Genomic DNA, 14,570 nt, shown 5'->3' with positions numbered 1-14,570 from the left:
AGATGTTCCGTAAAAGCTCTCGACACACTGAATACCGGCCTATAAGATCCAATGTTTGAGGCCACGCCTCTGTATCCGGGAAAGTTTCCATGGCCTCCACATCAGCTGGAACGTTTTCACACTGCTGTGAAAGGTGCCCAGTAACTAGATTTTATCTGGGTCCGTTTTGTCCTGCATGCCCAGAAACCAAGGGCAGAACAAAAAGAAGGAAAAGAAAAATAACGGGGAGAAAAACCCAAACATTGCCCCTGGAAATGGTGCTGGATATGGAAAAAAGAACGGGGGCCCTTTGGGAAAAGAGAGAGCCCTGGGTCACTGGGGAGTGTCTTCCAGAGCCGCTGGAAGTGTGGGAGAGTAAGGGACCCAGGGAAACTCGAAGGGCAAACGTGGGGCGAAAGGCAGGCTCTCACACCACATACAGAAGAGCCTTCCAACAGCAGAGCCTCCAAGAGCGAAGCAGGCTGCTGTGCAAAGCGGTGATCGCCCCGTCATGGGGGGTATGCCAGAAGAGGGTTTGAAATTCCTACAAAAGACGGGAGATCGGATTGGAGTAGAAAGCACTGGACCCTTTTCTGCCTCCTTAAATGCACAAATAAAAGAAATCCTTTAAAAGGTTCCTTCGAACTTTGAGGTGGTAGAAATCATATATTTGCTGAGATTAGGGCTTCAGACCTAAGGGTCTACGAGTATAGTATGAAACAAAGTACACGCAGCATAATTTAGGGTCAGGCACAAAAATCTCCCCAAACCTGTCTGCTCCATGCATTTCTGCATCAGGTCTATTGAGTCTTCCCGTGGAATGGACTCCAGGTTCCCTCACCAGGCAGTTATTCAGCGAAGGTCCTGGGGAGACATGCGCTGCAATGATCAACTCGTATGGAAGGTTCCCATTGTAGAAGCTTGCTTTTCAGTGTGAAGCGCAGTGAAGCCCATTAATAAATCAGACCCACTTCCCCCCACCGCCACAGCGCCAGCAGGAGGCTTTGTGTTAGCTCCTAACACCCTTCCTGCCACCGCCTCTCCTTCTGGGCGGTAACCACCTACATGCTCAGTTTATGAAATAGCCATTTGTTAAGGAAAGTCACATTCAGGAGCGTCGGAAACCTCACTCAGCCTAGGAGCACGGTTTGTCATGGGGGTCTTCATTTGCCCGCTCACCCCTTACGGAATCTCTGCTACGAGTCACCAGGGGGCAAGAGCGCGCCTGGGGACACACCAAGGAGAATTAGATATCGCCCGGTCCTCCAAGTGCTCATAGTCAAGTGCACAAACCAAAGTTAACGAAGCAGGTGCGCTCACACTCCAGCGCCACAAGGGAACGGGCATGGCTTCTTCCCCGGCAAAGGGCCAGGAAGGGTGAGCCTGGTCTGGGAGAACATTCCAGATGCCTAGGCCCAGGCCTAGGGAAGGGCAGGGGGGCTGCAACCTCCTGTGTATGTCCGCAGCCGTCACTCCCTCCTTTTAGCTGCTTTTTTTCTAGACCAGCCACTTAATGAAGCATCCCAGACCCCATGCCATGTCCCAAGCCACCAACACCAATTCAGAGTTATCCTTTCACAGAGCAAAGGTATGACCTGCTCGTTGCATCTCTCCAGGGCAGTGCACCTCAACCTTTCTCTGTCAGGATGGACTTACAAACACAGCAGGCCCCGTCCCCCAACTTATTCAGGGTTTCATTTCCTGAAGTTTCAGTTATCCACGGTCAACTGCGGTCCAAGAGCATTAAATGGAAAACTTTAGAAGGAAACATTCGTAAGTTTTAAATCCTGCGCCTTCTGAGTGGCATGATGCAGTCCCGCTGCGCCCCGCCTGGAAGGCAAACGGCCCCTGTCCAGTGTCTCCACGCTGCACACTCCACCCACCCCTTAGCCACTCATAGCTGTCTCTGCGATCAGACCCATTGTCCCAGGGCTTGTGTTCACGTCACGCTCGTTTTACTTAACAATGGCGCAAAGCGCAAGAGCGGCAGTGCTGGCGATGTGGATACGCCAGAGGGAGGCCGTAAGCAGGTGCGTGTACAGGATGAAATGCGGGACGCCCAGGGCTCAGTGCTCCCCGTGGCTTCCGGCATCCACAGGGGGCCCGGAACACACCTCCTGCCAGTCAGGGGGGCGACCATAATGTAAAAGTCTGCAGCATTCTTAAAGGGATCAAAGACCTAAAACTGCACCAAATAAGTCAGCGATCGCTCCCATCCCAGCCCTTCCACCGTGTGACTGGCTCAAGGGGCCTTTCACAAAAGCTCCCGGGTGGCGCTGGCTCACTCTTCAGCACCACGGCGCTGTCCACGGCCCGGACTCGCGGGTGCCCAAGGGGCCAAGTCCACTGATGCCCGTTTCCAGGGCAAGCGTTATCTTCGACTCACGAGAAACGTACGCTCCAGTCAACAGCATTCTGCTTGGCAGCGTCAGGGCTCCAGCTGATAGATGTTACTAGAACAATCTGCAGGCGTGGCTGTAGCCAACGCTTGAAATGCTGATCACAATGTAGCGGCGCCCCCGCTGAGGAGTTTTCCCAGACGCCGTGGCGCTCACAGCACGGGGGCTGGCAACCGGGGAGCTTGCACTCCCTGGTCCTCTTGTGCACGGGCCCTCATCTCTTGCCCCGGCCCGTGCCCCTCACCCCCACTCCATCTGACTTCACTGCGCCTGACACGCCACTGCAGGCAGCTCGCAAGGCTGGGGTAGGAAGGCAGGGAAATCGAGTGAACATTCACAGCCGGGCTGCACGGCCCCCTCCGAGGCACGACGGGCCTCTCACGGCCGGCGCATATTTGCACACTAGTGCAGCTCCTGTCATCAGATGCAACTCTCACGTGACCTGTCTTCCCTGCTCATCTTTGCTCTTTGATCTAAGGTACACACACCCCCACGCACATTTGCACACCATGCGGCCACATGTATACACATTCAATTCTACAAACACATACGCACACTAGAGCACATTTTAACACACAGATTTCAAATCAGAGAGCGATTTTCTTAGCAGGCAGACCGGCCCGTCTACCCTCCCTGCTTGACTCTGAGCTCTTCATTCCTCCATGGGACAGGGCAAGAATCTTTCTGTGCCCTTGAGTCTCTGTGAGTCTCAGTTTACCTCTTGGAAAACGAGAACGGCACATCCAGGCTGCCTCCCAGGGCTGCTCTGGAAGCCACGTGAGAGGTGGCAGAATGCCTGCTCGATGCTGGAATACGTGGCGAAATCACCCGTGGCCAGTCCTCATGCAGTTTTGGTTTTTATCATAATAATTTGCCACCGTGTGGATGCTCCTGTCCCCACCCCCAAATGAGCAGCCTCTGCCTGGGGTGGCTCCGTAGAGCCAGGAGCTTCTGCAGGGCCAGGACGCCAAGTGCCTTTGTTTGCCCAGAGCCACGCCCAGGAGGCCACCCACTTAACCGCGGCATCGGGTGCCAGAAACTGCTTCTGCTAAGTGATTCCCCAGCGTGCCATTAATTGTTTAAAAAGCCACACGTGAAACAGAGCCTTATAAATATTTTAAGCAGTCCTTGGGGACAGAAGCTAAGAGTTTCTGCTTTTCCCTCTTCTCCATCAGACTACTGCGTCACCTCAGAAAAAGGCTGAGGTGGGAACGAGAAAAAACACCAGGATCGCGGTCAACGTGAGCAGGGCACTTTGTAACTCAGCCAGCCCCTGCCTGTGCACACACTGCAAACTCCCTGGGTAGCCCTCGCCCTCCTCTGTTCAAATGTCCACTCTCCTATCTCCGAACGCTCTGGTAGAGCTGGGACCTTGTCCCCATTGTTCAGACCAGAAAGCTCAGCCTCACGGGAGCCGGAGCGACCCAACACCAAGCAGGTAGGGCTGGGGGATGCGGCGCACACCCGCATCTTGGTCCCGTTTCGGGGCCCCGGGTCCCTGCACACGCCCCGCGCAGCCCGGCTACCAGCGCCTCAGCCGTCTCTTGGACCCGCTCTGGCTGCCCAAGTGGCTGCGCACGGAGGCAGGGGCTGGGCTCCCCGAGGCTGACTTTCCATCGGCTTCTCTGCAGCCCCCTCCTCCCTGCTTCCCTCCCCCTCCCGCCCCAGGCTGGGGGTCCCCGCTGTGTCTCCTCCAGCCTCCTGCGTGTCTCCTTATAACTCCCCCTACACTTTGTTGTGATTTCGGGCTGCACGGCCAGTCTCTGCTGCACCCTGGGAAGCTAAGGACAAGGCCATGCCCTTGCCACCTGCCCTGACACCCGGCAGGTGGCCGACACAGAGCAGGGGCTTTGATCACAGTCGCCCACCCGACGCGCGCTGCTGACCAGGGGAAGGGGGCAGCTGTTGGAAAGCCCAAGCCGCGCCCACCCATTCACTGGCATTCTGGCACCTGGAGCACGGACACTATCAGCAACAGGTCCTGAGGAAGCGGGGGTCCTAGACAGGAGCCCCCGCCGCGGCCAGCCTTGCTGGCTTGTTGTTTCTCCTTGAAACCACAGGTCTTCCTGGCTGGGATGGGTCAGGAGGTCCAAATGAAACACAAACGCCTCATCCAGGGCCGCTTCCCCGGGAAACAGTATCGCCGTCAGCACCTCTTCTCCCCAGGCTCCTGAAGCTGCGGGCTCCCTAGTTTGGGTCCCTTTTCCATGCGGGTCGACCACTTGCCCCACACAAAGGGCTAACGCAGCAGGACCAGCCGCTGTTCTGAAGCCCTTTCGGGTACCCAACACTCACTAAGCTCTCAGCCGGGGTCTTCCTGGATGCTCAAGGGTCCTGCGAAGTGGTCAGCGTTAGGCCCACTTTGGTGTCAGAGCGTGAAGGCTCGGAGAGGCCACAGAGCGGGGCGCACACCCAGATCATCGGGCGCAGAAACATGGCGAGGTCACGTCCACTGCAGGCAGTCACAGCGGGAAGGTGGTGACCACTGCTGCCGCGCAGTCACAGGAGTACCATTCCCCGACACTGGCCTCAAAGACCTTCTCGCTCAACTTCCTTCTTGGAAATGGGGGTCTCAGAGGGGCACAGACCTGTCATGGGCCACGGTCACAAAGGGACCCAGGGTTCCTAACTAACAGACATGCATCACCCCCTCCATCACCTGCCTCAGCGCCCTGGGCAGGTAGGGTCTGCAAGGCCCACCCCTTCCGCCGCCTCTGAGCACCAGGGAGGCGCCTCCCTGTCTCAGTGGGCAGGGGTGAAGCCCAGGTATGGGGCGGCGCCCCTGCTCAGGAGTCGTGCAGGCACTGGGTGCAGGTCTGCCAGCAAGGCCCGAAGCTGGGCCCAGGGGGGGATTTCTTAGGGGACGTTCAGCGCAGAGTGGGGCGGGCAGCAGGGCTGTGCTGGGGGAGGGGCGGGAGGCGCCGTTCGCTCCCAGCCTTCCTCCCACCTGCCTTCCCAGCCCGTGCTCCAGCCTCCAGGAGCTTGGCGTGAACAATGCCTCCCTCAAAGGACGTATGGAGAGGAGTCAATAAAACGAGGTTTGCAATAAGCTGGGCAGGCGCGCGCGCGCGGAACTGTCGGCTCCCTCCTCCTAGCCCAGGCTGCCCTCCCACAGCGGCTGCCCCAGGGCCTGCAGGTCTCCCCGGCTCCGGCCGCCGGCCCACACGCCCGGGAGCATTCCACCACGCCGGAGCCCCGCCTCCCACACCCGGCCGCTCTGGAACCCGCCGTGCGAGCCCCACGGGCCCACGCCCCTCGGGACCGGGTGGTGCCACCCTGGTGCCAGGCGGGCCATGGGGTAGACGCCAGGTTTCCTGGCAGCAAAGTCCTCGGCTCCCCACCCAGAGACAAAGCGTAAAGACGAGGGATTCTTTGTTTCCGGCCACACCCAGGGACAGCTCAGCCCCCGCCGTTAATCCTTCCAGGGCCACAGCCAACGGGGGCGCAGGTGACACTATTTTTAGCTGCGGTGAGGAATGGGCGGGGCCCCTCATCATGGCGCTGCCTCTAGGTCCGGACTTCCACCCCCCCCCCTTTATGGGCAGGGAGCGGAGCTGGCGGTCCATCTTTTTCCTTTCTCTGTCGCAGAAGAAACTCGCCGGCGAGGGGCGAGCGCGGGAGGCCACGCGCGAGGCGAGGCTCCAGGGCCGCGGAAGGGGGTCCCACCCGCGCCCCTCCCTCTTTTGTTCAGCTGCGCACCTCCCAGGCCACGCCACCCTCTCGCTGCTGGCACATCCCCTGGGGGGAGGGGGCTGCCAGCCCAGGGACCCGAGGCTCCAGCCCCGCCCCCCATGCGGGGCTCCCCCTGTCAATTGTCCCCAGAGGCTGGGGGAGGGGGTTTGCAATGCGAGGCCGGCCCCGCCCCACCCGCCGCGCTGCAGAGAGCCTCGGGGGGCGCCCCTGCCTTCCCAGGGGGATCCCGACCCGGGCGGTGACCACCCCCACCCCACAAAGGACGGCGGGGCGGGGCGGCCCGACTTACCGTGAGGTGCGGGATGCTCTTCTTGCCCTGGTAAGACATGGCCCCTCCGGCGCCCTCAGCCCGCGGCTGGACCAGGGGGCTGTCTTGGGCTCTGCCCGGCTCTCTTTGGGTCCCGCTCCCCGGGGGCGCGGGGACAAAGCGCAGGAGGAATCAAGAGAGAGACGGAGGCTCCGCACCCGGGGCTCCCGACGCGCCCGCCGCCCCGGCTCTTGGCCCGACGCCGCGCCGGCTGCCAGCGCCGCCCGGCTCCGCTAGCGGGCGAGCGAAGGGGGCGGGAGGAGGAGGGCGGGCGAGGGCGGGAGGAGGGCGCTGCAGACAGACAGCTCCTCCCGGCGGCGCGGCCCAGCCCGATTCGCCCCTCTCGGCTGGAACCAGGAAGCGCTTCCCTTCCGATTCCTGCACTCCGCCCCCGCCCCGCCGACCGCCGGCCCCAGACCCCCGCCCCGAGCGCGCGCCCTCGGCGGCGCCCAGCCTCGCTCTCGCTCTCGCTGTGGGGAAGGGCTGGCTGGCAGGTTCTTTTAAGAGCCAGAAGCGGCCTTCCGATGCCAAGGCAGCGCCAGCGGGCAGCGCCGCCCCAGCTTCTTGCCGGGGGGGGGGGGGTGCCCAGGACCCGCCCACGCTGCAGAAGCTGCCTAGGCCCTCCAGGACCGGGCTCAGAGACCGGCCCCCTCCTGCCTCTCGCACCCAGGCTCCGTTTGCCCACACGCCGCTCCCTGAATAGACCGAACACCTTCCCATCTCCAACTCCAAGCCTCTCTTCAAGCTGCACCCTCTCCCTGATAGTCTGCCGCAGACAAAAGCCTACCCGTTCTCCCAGACGCATCTCCAGTGGCATCTCCGTAAAGCTTTCCCCAGTCACCCTCCCTGCCCCTCCATCTTTGAACCAGCCCCCTGAGGTCTCAGCAAGGGGCCTCCTGGGGGCAGGGGTGGAGAGAGTGTAGGGGCACTGAGAGACAAGGTCCTAATTAATGGCTGACCTGCTCTACCCCCTGCATCACGGGAGCCATCAATGCCAGGCCACCAGGTCACCACCACAGCCTTGCCCACCACACCGTGAGAGCTCGGGGGGCCAGACCATTGGCACTGAGGTCCCCACACCCCTAGGACAGACTGGGAGGTGGGAGGAGGAAGGGGACACCCTGACTCCTCGGGGAGAGGGGACGCTAGCCCCAGCACCCACGACCCAGAACTGCTCCGAGGACAGGTGGACGGGACCCTAGGGCCGAGCTTGACAAGCTTAATGACAAGGAAGGACAACCGAGGTAAGAGGGAGAAAAACGGGGACCCCAGCAAGCCCCCACCGCACTGGTCAGGTGGTCCCAAATCTCCAGGCGGAATCAAACGCCAGCCTTCTCTGCCACGCACTCTCTGCCTGTAAAACCCCCACCTGCAGGTGCTGCAAAAAGACCCACCTTCTTTACTTTCAAGCCTGCACCCCCCAGAGGGAGGGTGTGCAGGGCATGTGAGGGCGCCCACCATGCAGGCTGGGGCCTGAGGCCCTCACCTGCACCACCACCCGAAGGCCAGTCCTCCCGTCCAGGACAGGAGGCCAGAGAGGCCTGGGCCTAAACATGGAGGCGGGACTGCAGGTTGAGGAAGGAGAAGCAGCTCAGCATTCCGCGAACACTAGGCCATAATTCTCCCGTCTTTCGGGGAGGGGTGGGGGCTGGCAGAGGGGACGCATCTCAGGAGCAGAGGCTGTGGCTGTGGCAGAGCCGCATCTGGAAGCCCGGTTCCTGCACCCCTGGGCTGGAGCCCCTTCATTCCCCTGCACTCATTCCTTCATCTCTGCTCTGAGCCGGGTCCTCCTAAATCCTTGGTGATGACCGGAAATTGTGAGTGCGGATGCTCTCCCTCCGACACCTACATATCGCCTCCCTTAAGGTTGTCAAGTCCTAGGTCCTACCACCAGGGCGTCTGCAGGGGTCAGTCTGGGCAGGGATGCTCGGAGGCTGGGGACAGGGCCACGTGTGTATCGGGGGAGGGGCGCCGGTCCGCGATTGGCCAAACAGACAGCTGCTCCCAAGCAGACTTCCAGGGTACAAAGCCCCGCAGTAGCTCAGCCTTGGGCCTCGGGAAACACTGCGCGTGCGCCGCAGAAATCCCTCCTCCCTCCCCAGGGAAGAGCTTCGTGGGCGGGGTGAGAGCTCGCACCCTCTACGAAGCGCCGGGGCTCCGAGGCCTGCCCCAGAACCAGAACGGAGCCCCGCGGCCGCTGAGCCCGCAGAAAGGAAAGCGCTCCCCCCAGGGAGATGGCGAGGCCCTCCCGGGCTCCGCAGTCTGGACCGCGAGTGCGTCCGGAGGGCTCCGCGCCCCCGAGGCGCCGCCTTTTGTCCTGTCCCGGAGAAGCCGTGGAGAAAGGGGAGTGGGCCCCGGTGAGCGGGGGCGGGGAAGGGGGGAGGCTGCGGAGTCGGCCCTGGCGGCGCTGGGGGCGATGCTGCCGTGGGCTCACACTGACCACAGCCCCGTCCGGGACTCGCTTCCAGACAGCTCCCCGCCCCGCACAATGCGCCTTCCCCTCCCTGAAAGTCCACCGCGCCTTGACGAGGACCTGGAGAAAATACCACCCTTATTTCACATATGGAGAAGCTGAGGCTCAAAAGGGAAAAGTGCCACGATTGGAAGCCAGGGTTCCCCGGCACGGACCTTGGCTTCTCCAGCTGTGGCCCTGAAGCCTCCCTTTTGGGCTCGGAAGCCTGGGTCCCAAGTAAGATCGTCCACCAGAGAAGCAAAGTGGGCAGGGGAAGAAAAAAAGTGGTTAAAAAAAAAAAGGAAGGGAGATTCTCTCGATATGGCTTTAGCTGGCCCCCACCCCTTTGCACCCTCTCAGTGGAGACCTTCCCTTCGCGGGGCGCGGGTTCAGCACCATGGAGAGCTCCCGCGTTAAGAGGGCGGAAAGTCTCCAGCGGGGGTAGGGGGCAGAAGGAGGCTCGCGCCTGCGCTGTAGCAGCCACAAGCCTGCCTACCCCGACTCATTCAGGAAGCCCTCCCAGGTTTCTGCCCTGATCCAGCTCTGCCTCCTCCTGGCCGGCTCACTTCAGGCCTCTCACAGCATTTCAGGGGAGAAAGGTGAATAAAATGATGATGATAATAAAACTCAACAATGGACAGCTATTGAATGCTCACCGCCTACTTAATTCTCACAATGAACCTGGCCCGGTGGTTGGGGTGGGGATAGGGTGCTGAGCCAGGATGCCCGCACCCACCCAGGGTCTGGGACCAGAGTGTCGCTCAGAGATCTGATTCTGGGCTAAGCCTACAGGACGCCGGCCTTCGGGTGTCCCCACTTCCATTCTCCAGACACTTGGCTCTCACCCTCACCCGTATATCCCAAAGCTGCGCCCCCCTACCCATCCCCCTTCCCCCGGTTCCCTAGCAACCTCCAGCTGCAGGGAGAAGAGCCACGGAGCCTGAGGTCTGGCTTCCTTATCGTGATGCCTTCCCACTTTGGGGGCGGGGAGGGGGGTCCAAGACGAGGAGGTCAGTGACTCGGGGTTCAAACCCCCACTCTGCCTCCAGCGTGCTCTGGAGCGCACTGAAGTGAGCTCTCTGGCACCGTGCCGTGGGACTCCGGAGCAGCCCTTGGAGATGCCGGTGCTTGGGGGTAAGTGGTTTCCAGTTCTACCTACATCCTTATCCAAGTCCTTCCCGCGGAAAGCACAAGGCGTGAGGCTTCTTCCAGCCGTGCGCTGTGCGGCCACAGACAGACCACTGAACCCGCCCCAGAGCCTTGCACATAGTAGGCGCTCTGAAGCTACTAGTGAGCGAAGGCGTGAATAAATGGACCAATGCGGAACCGAGCTGCCCTTTTCATAAAGCAGAGAAAGAGCATACCCGCCTTAGAGTCACCCCAAAGGTCCCTTCGCGTTTTCAGGGTTCTTGTGGCAGCTTAGCCAACTTACTTCCCCTCTCAGAACCTCGCTCTTTTTGCACAAGAGAAGGGGACCTGGATCTGGAAAGACCTTTTGCAGTCTCGCGGACTCTACTGGCCACTCCTGACCCAGCCGCACAACCTCTCGGAACCCCGCGACGTTGGAGTGGGGTGGGGGAGGGGCTTTCTGTCGCTCGCCCCAGCCTGCTGGCTGCGGCCCGGGCACTCAGGCCTCGGCGCTGCCCCCGGGAGACCCCACTCCCAGCGGCCCCGAGGGCCCCGCCTCCTCCGTCCGGCCCACGCGAGCCCCGAGGGTACCTGGCCATTGTCCCGGCCGAGTGGCAGGTCGCGGGGCGCGGGGCAGCGGATGCGTAGCGCAGGCGGCCGCTCGTCGCGCTCGCCGGGGGAGCTGACGGCTGAGCCTGAGGGCTCGCTCACGTCGCTGGCCGTGTCCTCGCTGCCGCCGGGGCCCGGCAGGCCGACGGCGTCCAGCCGGCCAGCACTGCGCGGCGTGCGCGCCGAGCCGCGGCGGCCCACGCTGTACGCGTCGAAGTCGATGGTCTTGTTCTCGTAGGCGCCCTCCACCGCGGCGAACATGCCGCCGTACTTCTGGCGCGGGGTCTGCGCCGCGCTGCCCGGACGCGCCAGGTACACGGGCAGGTCGTCCTCCGTGTTCCACGCGCGCCGCCGGTCCGCCATGCCGGTCCGAGACCGGCCGCCCGCCTGCTCGCGGCCCTCGCCGCCGCCGCGCTCCGCGCTCCGCGCTGGGTGCGGGCCCGCGGCGGCCCAGGCGCGACTGCGGCCCGGGGCCGGGCGGGGCGGGGCGGGGCGGGCGCGCGGCGGTGGGGCGGGGCCGAGGCGGGGCCTCCCGGCGGCTGGCGGCGAGCGCAGCGGCCGGCTACAAAGGACCGAGAGGCGGGACCGCGGCGCGGGCGGGGAAGGACGGTGACGTACCCAAGCCGCAGCGCCGGGGGCGGGCAGCCGAACCGCAGCCCCCTCGCCGCCCCCCCTACTCCCCGCCCCCAGGCCGAGCTCAGGGCTCGGGGGGAACCGGGGGTAGGGGCCGCGTGCAGGAGGGCCACTCTCACGAGTCACACACAGGTCGGTCCTGGCACACCAGACGATTCTGCCGTGCAACACACGTGAAAGATGCACCAACATGATGGCGCGTATTCCGAAGCTATTACACACACACACACACACACACACACACACACACGGAAATTCTCAGTCGCCCTGCCCCACGCCCACGCAGCATCGCGCTGCAATTTATTGCCCAGCCAGACCAGACACTCACTGGCAACTGACACACGGCACACGGTATTCAGTCCCTCCACACTAGGGCCGTGAACGACCCCTGGTGCTGGGGGCAGCGCCGTGAGCAAAATAAACCAAGTCCTGCCATCCCGGAGCTGGCATTCTGAGCAGGAAGACCCACACACACAATGTGTAGCAGGAGGGATGGAACAGCAGGGCAAGAGAGGCAGGCTAGGAGCACATTGCCCAGACAAGGAAGCACACTTGTGCACGAGGGCCAGGGACTCACTCAAGAGAGGTGCTCCCTCCTGCCATAGCCACACCACAAAGCAATACTCACGCCCCTGCCCAAAGGCAAACTCATAGGGTGACTCCCCCACCTAAAGCCCAACAGAGCATCACACACAAATGCACACCAGAAATAGGGGAAGTGAGGAATTTAAATAGAAACACTCTAGGAAAAGACACTAGAGGTAGATCACCCCAAACACACACACACACACACACACACATGCACACACAGTCAGTCATCCAGACACACAAACATTCCCCACACTAGGGTTCACCTCTCAGAGCCCCAGGATAGCCTGTCTTTGCTCAGCCAGGAGCCTGCAGCCTGGAGGCCCAGCTCCTTCTGACCAGGGCCAGTGGAGGAGGCGTGGGTCTGGGGTCTCCCTGCTGCGGCTCCTCTGAATCCCTCTTCAAGGCCAGGAGCTGTGTGCGCCCGCTGGAAAACCGTCCTTGTTTCTCCATGACTATCATCAGGCAGAGGGGCCTAAGAGTCTCCGGGGAGCCTGTGGTCCCAGCTGCTCTTTCTGGACAGGTGGAATCACCAGCTGCCACCCCCTCCGCCACATGGGGGCCGCTGGGGGACCAAGGCCAAGAGCAGCGTCAGCACCTTCTGGCTCTGCAGGCCCCCCTCGCCCCACCCTCCACCCCAACAGCCTCATCCCTGCTGGGAGCTGTTCCTTCAGCACCAGCCCTCACAGCCTCTGTGAGTCCCAGCCAGACAGCAGCATTCACCTTCCTCTTGGGGGGGGGCTACAGATGAAGAGGGGGAGTGAGGAGGGGGGATGCTGGCCCCATGGCCTCAGCTGACACCCGTCTGCCTGCACTTCCTGGTATTTAACCCTACGCAGGCTGGCCTGCGCAGTAAGTAGGAGTTATTACCTCCCCGCCGAGCAGATGAGGAAACAGAAGGAGAGACTTCACTGCGGCTCAGCCAGGCCTGGAGCAGAGTGGGCCTTTAGCGCTTTTCTGTGCTGGAGAAAGTAGTGCTGGGGACACACAGATGAATAATTATAGAAAGCTCCTGTCTTCCAGAAGTATCTATTACAGTAGGAGAGAGAGTGCTGAACGTAAATCAGAACAGAGAACGCCATGACCAGCACCCCACCTCAACCCGCTCTCTCTACTCTCCCTGCCCCCACATTGGCCTCCTGCCTTTTGTCCCTGGGCACCCTGCACAGATTTGTCACAGATGGTCCTCTCGAGGTCTACAACACTCTAGGTGGCATTGCAAGTGTTTTCTTCTTTTGTATTTTCCCACTTAGGGCACATTGATTGATTTTAGAGAGAGCAGAAGAGGCAGAGAGAGGGCGAGGGGGAAATACCAATCAGTTGCTTCCTGCACGTGCCCAAACCGGGGATCAAACCTGCAGTCTATGGGTCACCCCAGGACGATGCTCCAACCAACTAAGCAACCTAGCCAGGGTGCATTGCAAGTGCTCCAACTTCTCAATGAAAACTCCTATCCTGTGAACTATTGTTCTCAGCACACCCTGGTCAAGGAAATGTCATGTTGAAGGCCACAGAGAAGCTTCCAAATCTCCACAGATAGAGTAACTAAATGCACAGAAATGGCAGAGAATCCAAGAATCAGAGTGTGATGGTTTCAGGGCTCATTCTATATGCCTGGCTCTGCTGTCAGCATCTTGAGGAGACTGCCTCTCGGGCCTTGGTTAAATACCGCTGGGGATGCAGACCTCACTGTGCTGCAAGAAAACCCTCTCCATTATTGTGAGAAAGGGCCTGGCAGTTGTCAATGCAGGAGGGAGCGACACAGGAAGGAGGAAAGGAAGAGGTGACTCCACGTAGGAGCGAGGAAGCTCCCACTTACGGGAGCTCACTACAGGCTGAGGACATTGTTGGCACGTCACATAGAGTAACTCCCAGCAGCCTTTGAGGTAGCTGTAGCTGTCAGGTAGCTGTCATTTTATCCCATTTTACAGATGAGAAAACTGAGGCTCAGGGAAATGAGTAACTTGCCTCGAGTCACAGCTGGTGAATGATGCCACTTAGGGATTAAAGCAGTGGTGTGGCCCTAGAGCTGCCCCTCATCCTGGGTCCTTTGGCCTCCCCCACAGAAGAGGTCCTGCTGAGAGAAAGGAGATAAAGGAATGGACCGGCCCCATCAGAACCGTCTAGATTTCTGAGTTAGAATCCTGTCCTCTGTGCAACACTGGGCAACTGATCGCACGGCACTCACCCAGCATGCACCAGGGGCGGCCGCTGCGCGACTGGCTGCTCTGGCTCCTGGCCACGCCTCGCTTCGCGCAGAGGGCAGGGGACCGCTGCCTGTGAGCTCTTTGGAATGTCGTTTATTTCTACACATGATCGTGTCCTGCTTCCCGGAGCCCGCGTGGCACTTCTTTTTCCAGAGTGCAGGGGATGACAAACCTCACACCTGCTGCTCAGGTAACTGCCCGGAAGTGGCCACACGGGTCACTCAGGTTGGTCTGAGTCCTTCGTACAACATCGCGAGGCCAGTAACCCCACGGTGCCAGAGGCAAGGGCAGGAAACAGGGCGTGGGGCAAAGGTTGGGAAATGGCCACCGCGCTGGCAGGGGGCCCAGAGGGCACAGCCAGGGCAGAGGCAACCGAGGAAAGAGCCCAGGACACATGCGCGAAGGCCACTCAGCCAGAGGACGGCTTGACCCCCCCACCCCCGCACCGTCCTCCAGGCAGGAGTGCTCATGAGAGAGCTGAACCACGACGCTGAGTGAAGGATGCGCCAGAGGCTCTTGCTGACAGCATGAAGCCTTCCAGGTGATGGCAGGGGGCTGGGGGGCGGTGCCAGCCA

General features: G+C 61.2%; 1 protein-coding gene across 2 annotated transcripts in view; it reads right to left on the bottom strand.

Moving 5' to 3' along the window:
- The window catches only part of CRMP1 (collapsin response mediator protein 1), a 48,027-nt gene extending 37,088 nt beyond the window's left edge, over positions 1-10,939 (bottom strand). The window contains exon 1 of one of the 2 annotated variants that reach the window (XM_054582227.1): positions 10,550-10,939. In XM_054582227.1, the coding sequence (XP_054438202.1) occupies positions 10,550-10,930 (381 nt within the window). In that variant the 5' untranslated portion in view covers positions 10,931-10,939. Of the gene's footprint in view, positions 1-6,360; positions 6,463-10,549 lie in introns of those variants that run through there. The other variant, XM_054582228.1, reaches the window with a different exon arrangement.
- Positions 10,940-14,570: the final 3,631 nt, after the last annotated feature.

Source organism: Pteronotus mesoamericanus, unplaced genomic scaffold, assembly GCF_021234165.1.
Source record: "Pteronotus mesoamericanus isolate MK-2021 breed Mesoamerican mustached bat unplaced genomic scaffold, CSHL_Meso_final contig_68, whole genome shotgun sequence".
In the NCBI taxonomy this organism is placed as follows: domain Eukaryota; kingdom Metazoa; phylum Chordata; class Mammalia; order Chiroptera; family Mormoopidae; genus Pteronotus; species Pteronotus mesoamericanus.
The sequence above is the reverse complement of the archived record's forward strand: the minus strand, read 5'-3'. Positions and strand labels throughout refer to the sequence as shown.